The sequence below is a fragment of the Zingiber officinale genome, chromosome 2B, assembly GCF_018446385.1.
Source record: "Zingiber officinale cultivar Zhangliang chromosome 2B, Zo_v1.1, whole genome shotgun sequence".
In the NCBI taxonomy this organism is placed as follows: domain Eukaryota; kingdom Viridiplantae; phylum Streptophyta; class Magnoliopsida; order Zingiberales; family Zingiberaceae; genus Zingiber; species Zingiber officinale.
This window is the reverse complement of record NC_055989.1, coordinates 104,121,731-104,141,723: the sequence shown is the minus strand read 5'-3', so window position 1 is coordinate 104,141,723 and position 19,993 is coordinate 104,121,731. Positions and strand designations below refer to the sequence as shown.

The window sequence follows — 19,993 nt, the reverse complement described above, 5'->3', positions numbered from 1 at the left end:
TCAAATTAATACAAGCACTTAACATTCACATAAAACATTACTCAATATGAAAGACAACATGAAGAAAAACATAGAACGAAACCTAAAGCATGAAATGAAATCTAAATGAAGCTCTAAAATAGCAAAGACTCAATCAACTAACCTATCAGCATCCAAAGGGTTTTCCTATGATCGATAGCATTTCACTTTTCAGCTATCCTTACCCCTGATAGACTATTGCGTGGTTTGATGGAAAGAGCATGACAGATGTTAAGAATTCACAACAGGTTTATGTTTATTTCTCACTCAGGAAAATAATTGAGTCAGACATCTAGGAAAGAAATGGATGAATATCATGGCAGCTGTTAGACAAAAGGTTTCAAATTAAGACACAAGTAATCTTCAACCAGACCTCGGATAGATATAACATCATAAGATGAGTCCTATGCTATCATATATAGTTCTTCCTCTACCTGGCACCTTCTAATTTTCATTGATTTAGTTTGTCTAACTACAAAATTAATGGTCTCTCACAAGTCTTTGTCGTTGAGTTTGTCGAATCTTATTCCTCTTCTATATGTTGTCATGTGAGCTTCGGATGACAGATTCACAATACGGGCTCTCAATTCCTATCCTCTCTGCTGTGCTTTTCATTTTGTTAAGTAGAAGTTTGGTCAGCAGAAAATGACCTGAAATCAAAACGAAACCACATTGCAAGATCATATGGAAAACGAACATGTGGAAATCTTAAAAAGAATTGCTCGTTTACGATTACTAAGTGAAGTCGTTTTGAGATGGTGAAGAAGATACTCACCGACATGATTGGTAGTAAACTGCATCTCTATCCCATCCTCCGAAAGTTGAAACGGACAGTACATGACGCCGGCATTGTTTCTGAAAGCAAACAAGTTGAAGAGGAGACGTAAGATTCGGCCGCGACAAAGAATGGAACAATTAGTGTGAGGAAACAATGGTATAATTACATCAAGATGTTTAGAGGAAGATCCATGGCAAGAAACTTCTCGGCGAAGGCTCGGACGGACTTGAGCGAACTGAGTTCTATCTGTATGATGTCGATTCTAGCAGATGGGGTGCTCTGTAGAATGCTCTACTTTACTTCACTAGCAGCTTCGGTGTTCTTGGCGTCGATGATGACATGGGCTCCTCTGAGGGCCATCACCCTTGTAGCTTCGGTGTTCTTGGCGCCGATCGGACCACAACCACATATGAGGATTGACCGTAACCACAAAAACGAGTGTTACGAGTGTTTGACCGGGGGAGGGACGAAAGAAAAGCAAATATTTCAACGGTGAGTTTTACAGTAGAACTTACATAAGCATATCGGCTTTACTAGGTAACCTCCTGAAGAAGTTAAAAGAGGCGAAGGGTGTCATGCTTCGCAGCTTTGGGTGGCGCATAGCGTACAGGTGAGGTGGATGCTCGGAGTCGTCGTCGGTGCTTGCTGATGTCGCCGCTGGAATCAAGAAGAAGGGTGGGCTATGGAGATCCGGCCGACGACAGTGAAGAGAAGAAAGAGTTGCCGGCCGGTGGTGAGGAAGAAGAGACGGCCGGCGGTGGGAGGTCGCGTGCCCTAGCCGCATGAGAGGAGATGTCGCGAACAGAAAGGAATCACCAGCACTGTGTCGTCGCATGGGTAAAAGGAAACAAAATTTTCTCCTCCTTTAATCTGGGTCGTCCATATTGTGATGAAGATGGATGAAGATCCAGCCGTCAGATCTTGAGATAAGCGGTCTAGATCACTTAAGATTGAGATGATAACTTGACAGTAGACAACGCTTTTTAAAAATCGTTGTCGTAGACACTTAAAAAAAGGCTAATAGACAACACTTTTTACGAAGCGTTGTCTTTGACCCATAAAAATCACTAATAGACAACGGTTTTAGAAAAGCGTTTTCTATTAATAAGAAAATAATGAAATAGACAAAGCTTTTCACTAAAAGCGTTGTTAAAAAAAATAGACAATGCTTTTTAAAAAAAGTGTTGTTGTTTAAGTGTTGTAGAATCCCAATTTTCTTGTAGTGGTTTTTTAAAGTTAGCTCTTCAATGAAAATTCAGTTGATGAATTGTAAGAAGAAAGTCAAGAAAAACTAAATGATCATGTAACAAATGAGCAGCAATCGAGTAATTAAAAAGAATTAAATAATCATGCAATCAATGACGGGGAAGAATTGAGAGAAAATGATGATCGTAATCACGCAACGAATGAGCAAAAAGAATTGAGAGAAAATAATGATAATGATTTAAATGTAAATGACTTGACAATTTTATGTATCAAAAATGAGATGTTAGAAAAACTTGATTTTAAAAACCTTATTGATGATTTTATTTCTCAAAATGCTAGAAGATATAGATTTTTTCAATGATTATTTCATACTTATTTTTTTTTATTTGTAGGTATTACATTTTTTTGGAAAAACTTAGGAAACATATTTTATATGGTATTATATTTTTTGAAGAATCTTGAAAAATAAATTTTATATGAAGTTTATCATATTTTAAATGAAATATATTAATTTTTAAATTTTTCTATTAAATTATATTCAAATTATAGGTTAATAAATTCTTTTTCCTAACAGGACATTTTTCTTCGCCCAAGGTCCCCTAAAAGTCAAGGCTGACTCTACCTTCCTCACTGCCAGCCGCGAGTAGTCTTCCCCACCGTAGCAGCCATTGCCACGCACGCGACCCCCACTATGGTCGACACTGGTCCTCTCCTCCATCGTGGTTTGTCGGAGACTTCTTGATTTCTTCCGGAGACAAGGCAGCAAATGATTTCCTCCATCATTTTTTTAATTTCTTTCGCAAGGAGATCGCTTCCATCGTCACTTCCGGAAGCCATCGTTGTCATCTCTAAACATTCCACCAGAGCCAATCCCAACCGCCCAGCAGATTGGGAATTAGCTAGACAGTGCACCGCCAACCACAAGGTCAAGTCAACATCACCTACTATCAAGTTATATTACTTTAGAGGTCAAATATTATATCGAGGAGGTCATGCTTCAGACCGATATCAAATTTATCATATTATTGATCATACTAAAAATTAGAGAAATGATACGCTGCTCGAATTTGCCTCTCGAATTTGGATCTCGAATGACGTGGCTTCCTGCGTGGAAAGTGACACGTCAAAGACTTTCCACTTTGTTTTTTTTCTCTCCCTGCTCGGCTCGAATTTTCTCTCCGCCTCTTGCCTTGCCCTAACGTTTTCTCTCCGCCTCTTGCCCTAACATTTTCTCGCCGCCTCCTTGCCGTCTCTCTTTCCCTCCACCTCTTGCTGTCGTGTTTTCCCTCCGGCTCCTTGCCCTAAATCTCTCCGCTCTCCATTCTCTGCTCTCGGCGCTCGGCGGACTTGGCTCCTTCCTTTCTCTCAGCCTCTTCCCTGCCCTAAATCTCCCATGAATCCAGGTACAAAGCTATTTTCCTTAGCTGATTTTTGTCCAAATCGATTTTATGCTATTCGGACCTTAACGTTGCTCGGTTTCCTGCTGTTTAGCTGCTCGCCTCTCCCTATTTTTTCTGCTCGTAAAAGGACTTTTTTGTTCAACTTAAGCAAAGTGATAAACTTAGAGCAGTGTGCGTTAATCCTTCCTCTATATTCTCGAAGCAGTATCCTTGAGTCTGAGAAAATATTAAAGTGGATCAGTGCAAATTTTTTTACAAGCCCTCTGATAGTACCCGCTAACTTGATTGTTTCATTGTAATATGACTTGATTGTTTCAGTGCAAATTTTTGGCTGGGTTTTTTTGGCTACAACAAAAGTAACATAGCTGGGTTTTTTGGCTACAAGCTATTTAAACCACTGAAATATCATTTAAGAATCTCCATTCTTTGCTAGATGCTTGCATTCAGGATTCAGTCTGAGTCCATAATCACTTTCTTGGTGATGGCAAGCCTTAGTAGATGCTTGTATGTTCTTATTTATTTTCTGGATGTTTTCTATTTTTTAAGCAAATAAATGTAGTTGAATACTTACCTGCCTTCCATTTTTGAATAAATGTAGGTGAAAAATAATCATGGAACAAGGAAAAAGTGATTCAAATGAGGTAAATGATAACAACGGCCATGCGAGCACAGACCTATCTCCATCTAGTTTAAATGAAGTCATGATTCCTAAGATTGGAATGACTTTTATATCTGAAGATGAAGTTCATAATTTTTATAAATCATATGCTCAGAATGTTGGTTTTGGTATTTCCAAATTAGGTGGTAAAAAGGGAGATGATGGAAAGCAAAAATATTTTTGTTTTGGATGTGCCAAAAGTGGTAAAATAGTATCTCAAGCCAAAAATGCTTTGTACCCTAGGCCTTCTACTAAGACAAATTGCAAAGCTAAGATTAATGTTGTTATTCGGAATGATGATAACTTTGTGATAAATAGTGTATCTCTTGAACATAATCACGTCTTGAGCCCGGGAAAGTCACGACATTTTAGATGTAATAAATTATTGGATTCAACTACAAAGAGGAAACTTGAATTAAATGATCAAGCAGGAATTACTTTAAGTAAAAGTTTTCATTCATTGGTAGTTGAGGCTGGAGGCTATGAGAATTTGACATTTGATGAGAGAAAGTGTAGGAATTATATTTCAGAAGCTAGAAGGTTGAGGTTAGGGGATGGAGATGCTGAAGCCTTGAGTAATTATTTTTGTCGCATGCAAAGTCGGAACTCTAACTTCTTTTATGTGCTTGATTTAGATGAAGAGTCTCGAATAAGAAATGTTTTTTTGGGCAGATGCAAGATGTAGGGCTGCATATCATTACTTTTCTGATGTTGTGACTTTTGATACAACTTATTTGACTAATAGTTATGATATGCCATTTGCTCCTTTTATTGGGGTGAATCATCATGGTCAATCCATTTTGCTTGGTTGTGGATTATTATCAAGTGAAGATTCAGAAACATTCATATGGTTGTTCAAATCTTGGCTGACATGTATACTTGGGCGTGCTCCAAAGGCCATAATCACAGACCAGTGTCGTGCCATGGCAATTGCTATTGAAGAGATATTTCCGAATTCTCATCATCGTTTGTGTCTTTGGCATATAATGAAAAAATTACCAGCAAAATTAGGTGGGCATGCTCAATATAAGCTGATAAAGAAACAATTGAAGAATATTGTTTACAACTCACTTACTATTGATGAATGTGATGCCAATTGGATGAAAATGATTGAGGTTTTTAATTTAGAGAACAATGATTGGTTGAAATCTTTGTATGAACAGCGGAATAGATGGATACCTGTGTATGTCAAAGATAAGTTTTGGGCAGGTATGTCCACCTCCCAAAGGAGTGAAAGTATGAATGCTTTTTTTGATGAATATGTTCATTCGAAAACTTCTTTGAAGCAATCTGTTGAGCAGTTTGATAATGCTATGAAGAAGAAGATTGAAAAAGAAACAAATTTGGATTTTGGTTCTTTTAATTCTATGATACCAGTAATTTCTGGTTATCCTATTGAAAGACAATTTCAAAGTTTCTACACTAACAACTTATTTAAGTTGTTCCAAGATGAGATAAGAGGGTTGATGTTTTGCAATACCTCACTAGTGAGGCAAGAAGGGGTTGCTTTTATATTTGAAGTGGTAGAAACTTTGTTGGGAGAAAATGGAGACCCTATAAGAGATGCTTCCTTCAGGGTAGATTATACTGAGTTAGATTGTCAAGTTAAGTGTCTATGCCATCTTTTTGAGTTTTGGGGAATTTTATGTAGGCATGTGATCTCTGTGTTGATACGAATGAAGGTGATTGAGGTTCCTATGAATTATATTATGGATCGATGGGGCAAAGATATTAAACGTGGTTATCAAAGTATCACTAACATTTATGATGAATATGTTTGTGATGGAGAAAGACATCGGTATAATATTCTCACTCCATTGATACAAGAGGTTCAACAACTTGGGGCAAATAATGACGACAGTTGTTCTGTTTTGGTGGAAATCTTGAAAGATGCGAAGGAAAAATTAATTGATATTCAAATAGATCATTCAAGAGCGCACCAATTGAAAGAAACATCTACATCAAGTTCAAAAACAATACACTCTCCATTAAAAGTAAGATCTCGAGGTCGTCCACCCACAAAGAGGAAACAATCTAAAATTGAACAAATTATGAAGAAATCAGTTGCAAAGGCCAGAAGAAAGGTATGATTTATTATGTTTTAAGCCATAGAGGATTATTGTTCGGTACCTATGAGATAACTTTTGCTTTATATACTTCTTTGTAGTTAAATATCTCTATTTACTATTTATATGGCTCTTTGTTGAATACAATGTTAGGTCATTCATTCTGCGACAACCAGCCAATCAACAACATAATGATGACGACGACAATCATTCAATTCTTTCTGTTCTCAGAAACCAGGAGCTAGTGACGAGAGAGAGAGGTACATCTGGGCAAATGTCAGTATCAAAACACATTATTTAATGTCAGTTTCAATAACTAATCAGCATTCTAATTGTCATCATGCAGATTGATATTCTGTGATGCGTGTTCAAGCTTTTGGCGTGGCCATAGATTCGAGTTCAGGCTTGTTAGGGGCTAAGAAGGCAGTCTATATGATGCTTGTTTCTTGTGTTTCAAACCTTGTTAAATTCTGTGTGATGGTTAATTGTAGCTATGGATGGCATTTTGTAGTTGAACTGATGACAAATCTGTATCTGTGTTTGCAAAGAAGTTTCATGAAAATTTCTGGTTTTTTCACTACTACAAATAGAGATGGTTGGCCTTAATTTATAGGATGGTTCGCTGTTTGCTGCAAAAAAGTGAAAATTTGTTAGCTCTGTCACTCTTTTTTTTTTAAATCTATTATTTTTTAAAATAATGATATTGAATATTGAGGTGTATTTTTTAAAATTTGTTAGCTCTGTCACTCTTTGATATGTGGGTTTTTTTTTCATATGTTTTATTGCCTCCATTCTTGACTGCTCCAATGATTTTGTTTCTTAACTACTGCATGTGTCTTGCCTCGATTGTTGACCATTCCAATATTTGTGTTCTGAACTACAGTGTGTTTTAGAGCTCTATTATTTGGTATGCATTATTGTCTCTGCATTTTACCTATATTACATTGTGTTTTATCATGTTTGTCGATACCAGGGAATAACAAAAAGGATCGGTAAAGCAGTGCATGAATTGGCAGCCAAAGTTGATGAGTACACACGGGGTATGATGGGCCCTCTTGGAGCTACTCTCTTTGAAGACCTTGGACTTTACTACATTGGACCAGTGCACAGACACTTATATTTGATGATCTAGTTTGTGTACTTAATGAAGTGGCATCATTAGATTCAACTGGTCCTGTGCTAGTACATTTCATCACAGAGGATGAGAAGGACTCAGAATCTACCGAGGAGGGTAAGATGATTGAATCCTTGGCTACTGTAGCTTGTGGCAGAGCAAGGTCTCTGTGCCACTAATCAAATTTGATGTAACAATGTGTATGCATTTATGTATATTCATTCATAAATTGGAAATGTATACCTTACTGTACTGAAGATTTCCTAAGCGATCAATGTACTCTCACATTGATGCCAAACTGGTACCCCAAAATCATTCTCTTTAGTACCAGATCGTATGTCTATCAAAAGCAGCCTCAGGACATTCAAATGATGTTCTTGTGGAAGCTCTAGTAGCAGAAGCAGAAAGGGACAAATCAATTGTAGTGGTCCATTCTGGCACTGGACTTGGTCCATCTATTAAGTTCAACTACAAAATTTTCTGGTTTGTTGTATCTTATATCCAACTAAATAAGTCCCGAAAGAATAACAAAGCAGAATAAAATCATTACAAATTATCAAACGATTATATAACATGTTCTGCATTATCGATCTTAACTAAAAACAAATTATCCTATCACATTACAGCACCAACATTACTCAACGCTAATTAACAAGACCGAACTAACAAAGTAATAAGGTATACAGCCAAAAGAGTTAAACTCACTATAACTAATATCCAGACCACTGATGGTACATTCCAATTTCCTAGATTATGCCCACGAGAAGCAATGTATTCACTTCCTAACCTTGACTCTATTCTTCCTAACCTTCCACGACATATGTCACTTCTGTCTTCATTAGACAAAGTATCGGCTACGACCCACTTTTGCCAGCCATGTTGCGCACATCCATAATACCTCCTTCCGGGATTTTTGCTCGATCTAGAAACACATACCAATGTTCTTCGTCCGCAATCTCTACATGGTACATGTTCAAATTTTGCGTCATCGATAGAGCTGTAACTTGATGATGCCATCTTTTAACAACCTATTCAGCAAACAAGAATTACTTAGATTCAAATATTTTTTAATGCTCATAGATTGTATGCTAAATTAATGGAAAAATAGGAAATAAGTCATTTTGCGTTATTGTATAAATCAACAATAAATACTACATAAATTATCTCATTTTGATAATAACCACTAAGTAAAACAAAAACTTATTGCTTCCATCAGTTTTTCCTTGTGATGGAGATTCTTGCTCTGTACATTCATTAGCATGCAGTCTCAGAACCTAATTTACAAGATACGAAAAATATTGACTGAATAAACTATGAAGGAAAATACTTATTTGACTAAATGCTGTAGGATATTATGCATTTTTCAGACCTTTCCAAGGCTTTCTAAGGTATTTGAGAAACGGAGGGCATAATACATAGCACAACAACGCAACCTTTGAAAATCAACAAGAAGGTCATTGTTTGCCAGCATGGAATCAAATTTGGGGATATGAATGACCTGAAGGTATTATGACATAAATTTATATCAGAACTCTAGTTAAAGTCTTAACTTGCCATCATACTGAATCCGGAAAGTGAGACAAGATGTCACCCAAGATAAAAACAAGGTCTATGGATAGAAAAATCAATATTGATAATTAAAACAACTACCCTAATAAACAGCCCCTTAGTCACAAGCCGTAGCAACATAGCCCCAAAAGATCAACTCCAAGGCTCAGATGGAACTTCTTGAAGCATCCAATAGGATGCTCCATCACAGATTTTGGACTGCTCACGTCCAATTTAGTATCAAATCTGATTATTGTAAGCTAAAAGAACCCATATGTTGCCTGAATATATAATTCAAGTTGTCTAGGGCTAAAGACACTAGCACTCCTCCAACCCAAAAAATGACAATAGGCTTGCCATCACCAAGAAAGTGATTATGGACTCAGACTGAATCCTGAATGCAAGCATCTAGCAAAGAATGGAGATTCTTAAATGATATTTCAGTGGTTTAAATAGCTTGTAGCCAAAAAACCCAGCATGTTACTTTTGTTGTAGCCAAAAAACCCAGCCAAAAATTTGCACTGAAACAATCAAGTCATATTACAATGAAACAATCAAGTTAGCGGGTACTATCAGAGGGCCTGTAAAAAAATTTGCACTGATCCACTTTAATATTTTCTCAGACTCAAGGATACTGCTTCGAGAATATAGAGGAAGGATTAACGCACACTGCTCTAAGTTTATCACTTTGCTTAAGTTGAACAAAAAAGTCCTTTTACGAGCAGAAAAAATAGGGAGAGGCGAGCAGCTAAACAGCAGGAAACCGAGCAACGTTAAGGTCCGAATAGCATAAAGTCGGTTTGGACAAAAATCAGCTAAGGAAAATAGCTTTGTACCTGGATTCAGGGGAGATTTAGGGCAGGGGAGAGGCTGAGAGAAAGGAAGGAGCCAAGTCCGCCGAGCGCCGAGAGCAGAGAACGGAGAGCGGAGAGATTTAGGGCAATGAGCCGGAGGGAAAATGCGACAGCAAGAGGCGGAGGGAAAGAGAGACGGCAAGGAGGCGGCGAGAAAATGTTAGGGCAAGAGGCGGAGAGAAAACGTTAGGGCAAGGCAAGAGGCGGAGAGAAAATTCGAGCCGAGCAGGGAGAGAAAAAAAACAAAGTGGAAAGTCTTTGACGTGTCACTTTCCACGCAGGAAGCCACGTCATTCGAGATCCAAATTCGAGAGGCAAATTCGAGCAGCGTATCATTTCTCTAAAAATTAATACTCTAGAAAATATGATTAATCTTATACTAGAGTGAAATATCAAATTTATCTCAAAAATAAATATTTTGAAATTCAATATCCTAGATAATTTGACTCAAATTTTATTGGTGGTCCTACAGCATCAAGACAACCAACTGTTTCATAAGTCTATCCTAAAATCCTCTTGTCCATGCCTACTCATGGTAAAACCCAAAATTTTTATATACTGATTGGTATATTGACACTGGAGCAACTCATCAAATCACATCAGATTATAATATCCTTACATATGTAATGTCGTATAATGACTCAGATATGATTCAAATAGGCGATGATTCAAATTTACAAATTGTTAATCTTGGAAACACATATGTTCATTTATCCAATTGTACTTTTCACATGTAAAATGTCTTTTATGTTTCCTCTATTATTAAAAAATTATTTTTACACGTCATTTTTATTTTGATAATAACGTTTTTTAAATTTCATTATAATAATTATCTTATAAAAGATACTATTATGTTTGATGGGAAAAATGACCATCGAAGGGACTATCGTGGAGACCGTCTGGAACCTGAGAAACAAGTGGTGGGTGGAGGATGACATTCTACGTTTATCGTACCTGGTGGGCATTATACCATGTATCTATGTATATTTGCACACAACTGACTGGAGATCCTTGAGGCATCTAATGCACACTAAGTCCTTACGGTCCTGTAGCATATACTACATCAATGGAAGCCCTCCAGTTTTGTCATCCATTGCCACACTATAAAGGTCATAGACAAATATATTTAACGCTTTGCATTTGCGAATAATGGGTGGAGCCTAAAATCTGAACTGTAGCTTTTCCTTTAAGTAGCTTCGCCCTTGTTTGCGAACTCAAGAGAAAACTCGATCGTCTATGAACTAGCTGCACGTTCACGGGCTCCTTCTCTTATAGCCCCTCGATCACCATGTCTCCAACCCTGACAACCTCCAAATTTGTTATATCCATTGCAACAACTGACTCTTTTCTTTATAACCTATGTATTTTAATTATGTGAACCGAATAATTTTGAAGATGATAAATGAAAGAAAAAGAATAGAAAGAGAGTAACAAAAAATATTGTTCATTGATATTTGTGATAAGGACATTATAATATATAATATATAAAAAATATTTGGTCAATTGATTCATTAATAAATAATATAATTATTCTAATAGTTACAAGTGTATTATTTTAATAATTATTAAATCTTAATACAAATTTGATTTGGTTTGATGATTTAATTTGATCAATTTTGATATATTAAATTATTTTCTTTTATGATTTGATTTTATAGAAATTTTTCATTGACCACTAGAATAAATCAGGGAAGGGGAATGACCAATATTTGTAGGTCTACTTCTTATTGGAGAAAAAAAAATCTTTTGCAATACTTCGTAACTGGAACTAAAATCTTAGACTTTCAGTTACCTATTAGAGAATATAACTATTGTCAGGGGCAACTGACTCTTCTCCTGTTATCAGTCAGGGTTGTCCAACTTTTATAACAGATGTGGAACATTCAAATTAGCTTGTTTGATTGCTCTTTTGTGCTAACGTTTTTTATAGTTGACATATTGAAGTAAGCACCGCAAGTAAAGAGAGTTTCCATTTGTTAAGTTTGTCTCTCTATATTTTTGTTAATTTCAAATACCTTTTTATAATTGCTAACTAAGTTACATTACATTTTACATAAGTTTTATTTAAATCCAACTGATATTTGATTTACAATTTTTTTTATTATAATTAAGATGTTTACCTATCTAATCTAAAAATGGATGATCCAAATTCATCTACAGGATAAATTCACTTAGAGACCTACTATCACTAAATTAGTATATTTGTTTTAAGGTTAATTGATATGTTCATCTTGTTAAAAAGTTAATGTTTGATGTTCTAGTAAGCCCATGAACCTCGTGGAATCCATTTAATGACATGAGAATTAATATATTTAATTAAAGTTAATTGACACATGAATATTATTAAAATGTTAATGAATATATTTTAAGTTTAATAATGTGTCGCCTGCCTTTTAAATAATAATTACAGAGAGTTATAATATAAAATCCGTCAGCATGAATCATCTGATTTATTCAAAATTAGCAAATTAATTCGGTTACGTTAACGAAGAATTAATATTTTTCTTTTGAAATTTAAGTATTCTACACTCTATAACTTGGCTCTTCTTTCAGATATGATCAATATGTTTAGAGATAGAAATATGGAGCTAATTATTACTTATTTGGTCATCGCATTTATACTTGTACTGGTACCTCTCGCCGGCCTTCGCCACAGCCGCCGCCGCTGCCGCAAATTTAACCTTCCCCCGGGTCCCAAGCCATGGCCAGTGATCGGAAACCTCCACCTCATCGGCCCACTTACCCACCAATCCCTCCACGCCCTCGCCAAGAAGCACGGCCCACTCATGTATCTCCTCCTCGGATCCCGCCCCACCGTCGTCGGCTCCTCCGCCGCCGCAGCCCGGTTCTTCTTCAAGACCCACGACCTCTCCTTCTCCGACCGCCCCAACACGTTCGTCACCAAGTACACGGCATACAACTCTTCCGACATGGTTTGGTCACCCTACGGCCCCTACTGGCGCCAGGTCCGCCGCCTATCCCTCACCGAGCTGTTCAGCGCCAAACGCCTCCACTCCTTCTCCTCCATCCGCGTCGACGAGGTCCACTCCCTCCTACGCCGCATTTTTGACGCGTCTCCGCAGGTCGTCGTCAAGGAATTCCTCTTCACCTTCGCGTTCAATGTCATCAGCCGCATGGCTTTTGGGAAGCAATACATAGCACAGGACTTCAAGGAGGGGATCGAGGAATTAGTGATGCTTTTTGGAGTCTTCAACCTCGGCGACTACATTCCCTGGCTCGGATTCCTCGACCTGCTGGGCAACGTCCGCCGGATGAAGCTGCTGGGCCGGAAGCTCGACAGCTTGTACGAGCAAATTCTGGTCGACCACGAAGAGCACCGCCTATGCGAAGGTGACGCCTTCGTTGCCAAGTACACGGTCGACGTGCTCCTTCTGATGGTCGATGATCCAACCATCGACAACGATACCAGACTTGATAGGGACAGGGTCAAAGCTTTCATTCAGGTAGATTAATCGATTACTTCATTTCAAAATTTGATTTTGAATGCTTTGATTGGATAATTTTATACAGAGCATGATCGTTGGCGCCTCCGGCTCGTCGTCGGTGACAATCGAATGGGCCATCTCGGAGCTCGTACGGAACCCCGAGAAACAGAGGAAGGCAGCAGAGGAGCTGGAGCAGGTTGTAGGCCGAGGGCGGTGGGTGGAGGAGGATGACATCCCACGGCTTCTGTACCTGGTGGCCGTCGTCAAGGAAACGATGCGCTTGCACCCGGCGGTGCCCCTGCTCGTTCCGCGGCAAGCTCGGGAGCACGCCGTCGCGGGCGAGGACTGCGGCGGGTATGACGTCCCCGCGGGGACGAGCGTGCTGGTGAACGTGTGGGCCATGGGGCGGGATCCATCTGTGTGGGAGTCGCCGGAGGAGTTCATGCCGGAGCGGTTCTTGGGCAGCGCTGTCGACGTGAAGGGCCAGGACATGGAGCTATTGCCGTTCGGAGCAGGGCGGAGGATGTGCCCAGGGTACGGATTGGGATTGAAGATGGTCCAATTATTGATGGCCAATCTTGTTCACGGATTCGAGTGGCTGCCTCCAGCGGGGATGAGGCCGGAGGAGGTGAGCATGGAGGAGGCGCCCGGTACCACCCTGCGGCGGGAGGTGCCACTGAAGGCTATCGTCGTGCCCAAACTGCCACGTCACCTTTACTGATCCACGTGTTATATAATATGTCTATCTGTCATATGTAATTCATACTTAATATATAAAAATAAATAAATGACATTCATTAATAAACTAAATAATAATTTAATCAACACTATTATTTATTAATTCATGTAAGTTTTAATACAAAGGCCTAACGCCATTATTTCATCAGGCCCATTAATATCCTAATTCTCCAAACATTACTGTTGGGCCATTATAGTTCCAGCTAGTAAAATCGATAATGGTGGCGATGGTAATTTTTTTAGATAAAAAATAAAAAAGAAATCACACATTTCAACAATTAGATAATTGCTTTTTAACGTTGAACCAAGCATATAAACTCCTGATTCGAGCATCAATTCATACTTAAATATAAACAAATGTTTCATGGTAAGTTCATGTCTTCGAGCGAATCTATCGAGCTGTTTGATAAGTTGAGCCGACTAGAATACCCATGTGTTGGGTTGGCCAGTCGACCACAGAAAGCCTAAGTTTAGTTAACTTGGACAGTGTGCAATCTGACGGGGATGCTCGGAAAGGAAAAGGATGATCCACCAGGCAATTCAATCAAAGAGAAAGTGAAGTCCGCCTCAACAAGCAACAACAACTCTCCCTGCAACGATGAATCATCCTCCACCTTACTCTCTTTATTGGCTTCTATAACGCCTTCCTCCTTCGTACATGTCCTTTGCTCTCTGCTTCGTTTAAATTAGACATTATCTTCTTTGTACATGTTCTTTGCAGACGACTCGGTCTACTCGAGCTCTGTCTGATAAGGCAAATCAGAGAACCCTGAAGAAAGCAAATCAGTGCCTGATCCATCTTGCCATCTCCTTTGCTCGAGTGCGTCAGGGAGGGTTATGGGGATGCCACCCAAGTTTATCTAAAGGAACAACTTTAACAACTCCATAATCCAAAAGCTTTTCGGTTCCCAATCCTTTTCTGGGCAGCCAATCCATAAAAGCATGCACCATGACGAACAGTGATGCAAAGTGACACGATTTAGCAACAACATTCACTACTGGGGAAGTAGGAGATAGAAAAAGTGTTTGTCACACTTATTTTTATCTTGAACAGGAAAACGCAAAGTGTGTCTGATTGATCTGACGCCCTGTAACACAGATCAGTTGCGTAAGATATATGGAGCCACCATCTGCTTCCTGATTAGTCCTGATCTCTGCCATGGCTCTGGAAATGAAGAGCTCCTCAGGCCTTAGCAAATCATGCATACTCATAATTGGTAAGCTCTCGATGGATCGATCGATCGACGACCTTTTGTGATGAGTTTACTACTGATCATGGAGCATTGCAGTGGTGGCGAGCGTGGAGAGATTTGCTTACAAAGGAGTGGCCTCCAACCTGCTGAGCTATCTCACTCACCATGTGAAGATGAGCACCTCTTCGGCTGCCAAGAGCGTCAGCACTTGGAGTGGAGTCACTTCCATGCTTCCTCTCGCCAGTGCGATCCTCGCTGATTCCTACTGGGATCGTTACTCCACCATTACAGTCTCTTCCTTGCTCTACATCATGGTAATTCGTGAGAGCTAGAGAACGATCATGGCTAGCTAGCTCCATCTCTCGATCGAGTTGCTGAAAACTTTTTTTGTTAGCAGGGATTTGTGGGGTTGACCTCGTGGGCGTTGCTGTGCGCATGGATGCCGACTTCATCTCTGTTCCTTCCGCTCTACTTGATTTCCTTAGGTCAAGGAGGATACAACCCTTCGTTGCAAGCGTTCGGAGCCGATCAGTTGGACACAGATGACGAGAGGAGCAACAAGAAGAGCTTGTTCTTCCAGTGGTGGTACTTCGGCATCTGCAGCGGCAGCCTCTTGGGCAACTCCGTCATGTCCTATATCCAAGACACTTTTGGTTGGGGACTGGGGTTCGCCATCCCTACATGTGCCATGGCCGTCTCGGTGGCTTGCTTCCTCTGCTCGTCCCGGTTTTACGTCCACAAGATCCCCGATCGGCCTTATAAATTCAGGTCGAAAAGCCTCATCGGTTTGGAAAATGATGCTGAAGAACTCGAGTAAGATCAGCTTTCACCTGTGCTTTTGATTTTGATTTTGCTTTTGCTTGACATGTTTGATTAATTGTGTGGATGGAAGGTTACAAGCGAAACCTCTTGGCTCGGCGTCTGATTGCACCGGCGGCGACGTCGCCGATGAACCGCCTGGCGTGGCTAGAACAATACTCAGACTCCTGCCAATCTGGACGATGCTCCTCACGTTCGCAGTGATCTTCCAGCAGCCGCTCACCTTCTTCACGAAGCAAGGCATGATGATGAAACACAGCGTCGGACAGCGACGAACAATCGTGATCCCTCCGGCGATGCTGCAGAGCGCCATCACCATGTCCATCATCCTCATCATGCCTCTCTACGACAAGCTCATAATCCCCTTCCTCCACCTCCTCACCGGAAAAGAGAAGGGAATCACTGTGCTCCAGAGGATCGGCATTGGGATGTGTCTCTCCGTCATCGCCATGGTCGTCGCCGCCGTCGTCGAATCGAAACGGATCCGAATTCTGCAAAGTGGAGGAATGTTCCTGCCACACGATCAGCCGCTTCAGCTTGAATCTCAGCTGAGCATCTTTTGGCTGTTGCCGCAGTACATTCTCCTGGGAATTTCCGACGTGTTCACCGTCGTGGGGATGCAGGAGTTCTTCTACATGGAGGTGCCGGCGACGATGCGGACGATCGGAATTGCGCTGTACCTCAGCGTTTTCGGATTCGGAAGCTTCTTGAGTGCTCTTCTGATATCAGTTCTGGAATTTTTCAGTAAATCAAATGGGAAGAACCAAAGCTGGTTCTCCGATGATATCAGGGAAGCAAGGCTCGACAGCTACTACTGGTTCTTAGCTTCGTTGAGCGCCATTAGCTTTCTTGCGTTTGCATACTTGTGTAGACACTACAACAATATGAATTAATTCTTCCCAAAACTAAAAATGATTCAGAAATCAAGTAATTAACATGAACTGCTAATTAATATGAATTAATTCTTCCCAAATAATTAAACAATTTATGTAGGACGAGAATCAAATGTACGATGCTTGCGTTTTCCTCAAATTCCTGAGACCTTCTTCTTCCCTTCGTAGCGTGGTTTTTGTGCATGTCTGGTTCATGGAGAAGCCATGACTGCCATTTTAACTGATAAAAAAAAACACAGACATGATCGATTTTGAACTCAATGAAAATGAAACTTCCTGAATTAGATTAAATCTTTTGTCGCTTAGCTCCACGATCAGTTTAAAATCGAATGATAATTACATCCAAATAAAATAATTTTTTTACAAATCGATACATCAAACTTTGCCCAACCCAAACTAATAAAAAAATCAATTAATTCAATCCATTATCAAATTTTTATCAGTCAAATTGTTATTGGACAATCGAATCTAAATTGAGACTAAATATTTCAAAGTCGAGAGTTTCAAATATAACAATCATCACATATCATATCCATTTCTTCAATGCCTGCTTCCTCGTTCCTGAGCTCTTGAGCCGGGTTGTTCTGCTGTTCGATTGAAGTAGTAGTAACCCGAAAACGAATTCCTTTACTTTAAGACCATGAGAGCGTGCCCATTTTGCTAAGGGCAGAAGCCTCTTTGACAGAAGTTGCTTGGGATTGGAGCCGGGCAGGGAAAGAATTCCTTTGGTGCAAGAGGATAGCGCTTAGACTCTAGTCCCTCAACTGAAGGGGGAATGTTCTCCTGATGAAACTCTTCCTGCAAGAAAGAGCCATAACATGTATTCTATTGTTGGCCTTTCTTTACCTGATGGATGAGCCATGCAGTGTCTGACTCTTGCTGATCTTCGGCGGATGAAAAGAGTGCCCATGGCTTGTTCATCTATATTGCCCAGTATGGTAGAGAGAATCTTCATCGGTAGGTTCCCCAACCTTCAAAAGGAAAGGACATGCACTTACTTAACTAAGGAGACCAAATTAGTGGGACCAGAGCTTCCACTGTATGGGTCATAGTTCTGCAGTACGCTCTTGCACGCCGATTCCCCAGAGTTGTATAGCTATAGAACTCAAATCCTGCTTGGAAGGTTCCCCTTCGAGCATGGGTATCGTCATGTACCAACCAATTCGGTTTAATCTAAATTTAAATTTAAAAATGAAAACTGAATTAAATAAATTGAAATAATCAATTTTTTTTATAAACTCTGTTTTTTAATTAATTAATCTTTCAAAATTGAATTATTTGGATTTAATGGAGAGTTTAATCACCCATAAATACACATAGACAAAGATTTATTAAAAGATGAAACTAGTCGTTGAAGCCAGTAAATTAGGAAATATGAAAAAATAATTCATTAATTTTTATCAGGATTTGATCCTTACTCAATACTATAGATTTATCGTGTGATAACTAACTCGGTCCAAGGACATAGATAAAGAACATGATAAATTCAATTAACTCCATTAATTAGCTCTAGCATGATATATCGTCCGGTCCTACCGAATTTTTTTATCGGACATCAGAATAAATCGAAAAGTATTCACAATAGACGATCAAGAAATTTATCATCCTTTAATTACATGTCCCATTTTAAAAAAAAATCTTATAAATTTAAAATAAGATGACTAGAAATCAAATTATAAATAATTAAATAACCACCTAAATATCCTATTGTTACATCTTAGCCCGGGCACAGATATATAGACAAAGAGAGAGCATGCGTAGTGGTGGGACTGCAAGCTGTTTAATAATCTATCCAACTATAAATCAAATACAACAAAAGATTTTGTCAATATTCTGACATCGTTGCGCTAGATCCAACGCCAAATTGATTTAATTATTTTATTAAAGCTTAGCAAACTAATTCCTTTTTTAAGAAAAAAATGAACACGGCAAATACAGCAAAATTAATCATTGGATTTGTTAAAAATAATGTGACAAGATTAGCTTAATTAAGACAGTTAATAAACTAATATATCCACAATTAATTAGCAGAATATTTGTTTAACAAATAACTAAAGGAAAAAAAAAACCTCCTACTGCTGACTTGCGATTTATTATATTTTTAAAAACTAATGATAAAAAAAAAGAATTTTAATTAGTTTGTGATGGCCAATGAAATGTCAAGAATGTGACACCCATATGACTTTCATCGTTCAAGAACTAACTTAAGGTATTGAATTTGTTGTTAAAAATTTCCAATTAAAAATGTTAGATAAAATAATTAGCTTTTTCATGATTACATAATAGTTTTATTTTTTAAAAAAAAAAATAACATAGCAAATCTATACTAGAGCAAAAGAAAAGTATAAAGTAATCCCAAAAACCGAGAATAAATGTTTACTTTGAAAGACTGAGTGAGGAAATAATTTGGAGGAAGAATGTCCACAAAACAGTGAGTTGACACCCATATTCCTTTTGTTTACTTCAGTGAAAAGAAGATTCTTTGCAACTTCTTTCGCTCGTCCTGGTACACACATAAATGTAGAATTTGAGTAAAAATTAAAAAGGACGTTCCACGTTTGACTATTTATTAAAAAATTGACTATTTTAATTTAATTAAAATTACTATATATAAAAGTTAAGTATTTATTATAATACTCTTTGTCGGTCCAAATTACTTAAACTTCATTAAAATCAACTATAATAACTATCTTAAGTAATTCTACATAGTTGTTGAATTTTATACTCTAAATTTAAGTCCTAAATATTATTATATTATTTAAATTGCATTAAAATTATTTTAAATTGATATAAATGATTAAATTATTTTAAAATAATTATGATAACGATAAAGTAGCAGTATTTATATTTATTATATATTATAGCAATTAATTGTAATTGGTGTAATACATAAAACATAATATTGTAATAATTATTTTGTAGCTATATATGTTATTTTAATTAGCCGTAGCTGCTATATCAATATTGAAAAAAAACATATTATACGATGAAGTGTCCATTTAAGATCCATTTAAGTCGATGAGGAAGGCTTTCTTGATGGATTAAATTAGTTGTCTTATCTTATGTCCATTTCCATTTGATTAATTTCAAAAGATTTCACATCTCGTCACAAAGTCCGGTCCTATTGGTCGTGCCAGATTTCATTGTCGCCTCGCACGATCTCTCCAACTGTTACAAAAGAAGTTTCGTTGCGATATATAGGTTTACGTATCGGCCCCGTTATTCATAAGCCGTTCCGATTCTCATTCCCGACGGCGGACGG

General features: G+C 38.4%; 2 protein-coding genes, 1 long non-coding RNA gene and 1 pseudogene across 3 annotated transcripts; 3 read left to right on the top strand and 1 right to left on the bottom strand.

Annotated features, from left to right (window-relative positions):
* Positions 1 to 637: 637 nt before the first annotated feature.
* Positions 638 to 1,102, bottom strand: LOC122049367. The gene is made up of 3 exons (XR_006130937.1): positions 963 to 1,102; positions 794 to 873; positions 638 to 668 (listed from the first exon to the last, which is right to left on the bottom strand). It is a non-coding gene; the product is annotated as an uncharacterized LOC122049367 (long non-coding RNA).
* Positions 1,103 to 4,095: 2,993 nt separating this feature from the next.
* Positions 4,096 to 7,419, top strand: LOC122048513 (annotated as a pseudogene).
* A 3,090-nt stretch (positions 7,420 to 10,509) lies between these two features.
* On the top strand, positions 10,510 to 13,825 carry LOC122048512 (dimethylnonatriene synthase-like). The gene is made up of 3 exons (XM_042610073.1): positions 10,510 to 10,615; positions 12,196 to 13,106; positions 13,174 to 13,825. The coding sequence occupies exons 1-3, from the start codon at positions 10,510 to 10,512 to the stop codon at positions 13,807 to 13,809; spliced, it is 1,653 nt and encodes a 550-aa protein (XP_042466007.1). The 3' UTR covers positions 13,810 to 13,825.
* Positions 13,826 to 14,875: 1,050 nt separating this feature from the next.
* On the top strand, positions 14,876 to 16,755 carry LOC122049365 (protein NRT1/ PTR FAMILY 5.8-like). Its single transcript, XM_042610758.1, has 4 exons — positions 14,876 to 15,043; positions 15,116 to 15,333; positions 15,417 to 15,832; positions 15,912 to 16,755. Exons 1-4 carry the CDS (start codon positions 14,986 to 14,988, stop codon positions 16,729 to 16,731), a joined length of 1,512 nt encoding a protein of 503 aa, XP_042466692.1. The 5' UTR covers positions 14,876 to 14,985; the 3' UTR covers positions 16,732 to 16,755.
* Positions 16,756 to 19,993: the final 3,238 nt, after the last annotated feature.

What these genes read in the sequence shown, in the direction of transcription:
- LOC122048512 (XM_042610073.1), top strand. Translation starts at nt 10,510, where the DNA reads ATGACCATCGAAGGGACTATCGTGGAGACCGTCTGGAACCTGAGAAAC. An exon ending in CCTGGTGGGCATTATACCAT is followed by an intron (nt 10,616 to 12,195) that starts GTATCTATGTAT and finishes CTCTTCTTTCAG; the next exon opens with ATATGATCAATATGTTTAGA. An exon ending in GGGTCAAAGCTTTCATTCAG is followed by an intron (nt 13,107 to 13,173) that starts GTAGATTAATCG and finishes AATTTTATACAG; the next exon opens with AGCATGATCGTTGGCGCCTC.
- LOC122049365 (XM_042610758.1), top strand. Translation starts at nt 14,986, where the DNA reads ATGGCTCTGGAAATGAAGAGCTCCTCAGGCCTTAGCAAATCATGCATA. An exon ending in ATCATGCATACTCATAATTG is followed by an intron (nt 15,044 to 15,115) that starts GTAAGCTCTCGA and finishes GGAGCATTGCAG; the next exon opens with TGGTGGCGAGCGTGGAGAGA. An exon ending in AATGATGCTGAAGAACTCGA is followed by an intron (nt 15,833 to 15,911) that starts GTAAGATCAGCT and finishes TGTGGATGGAAG; the next exon opens with GTTACAAGCGAAACCTCTTG.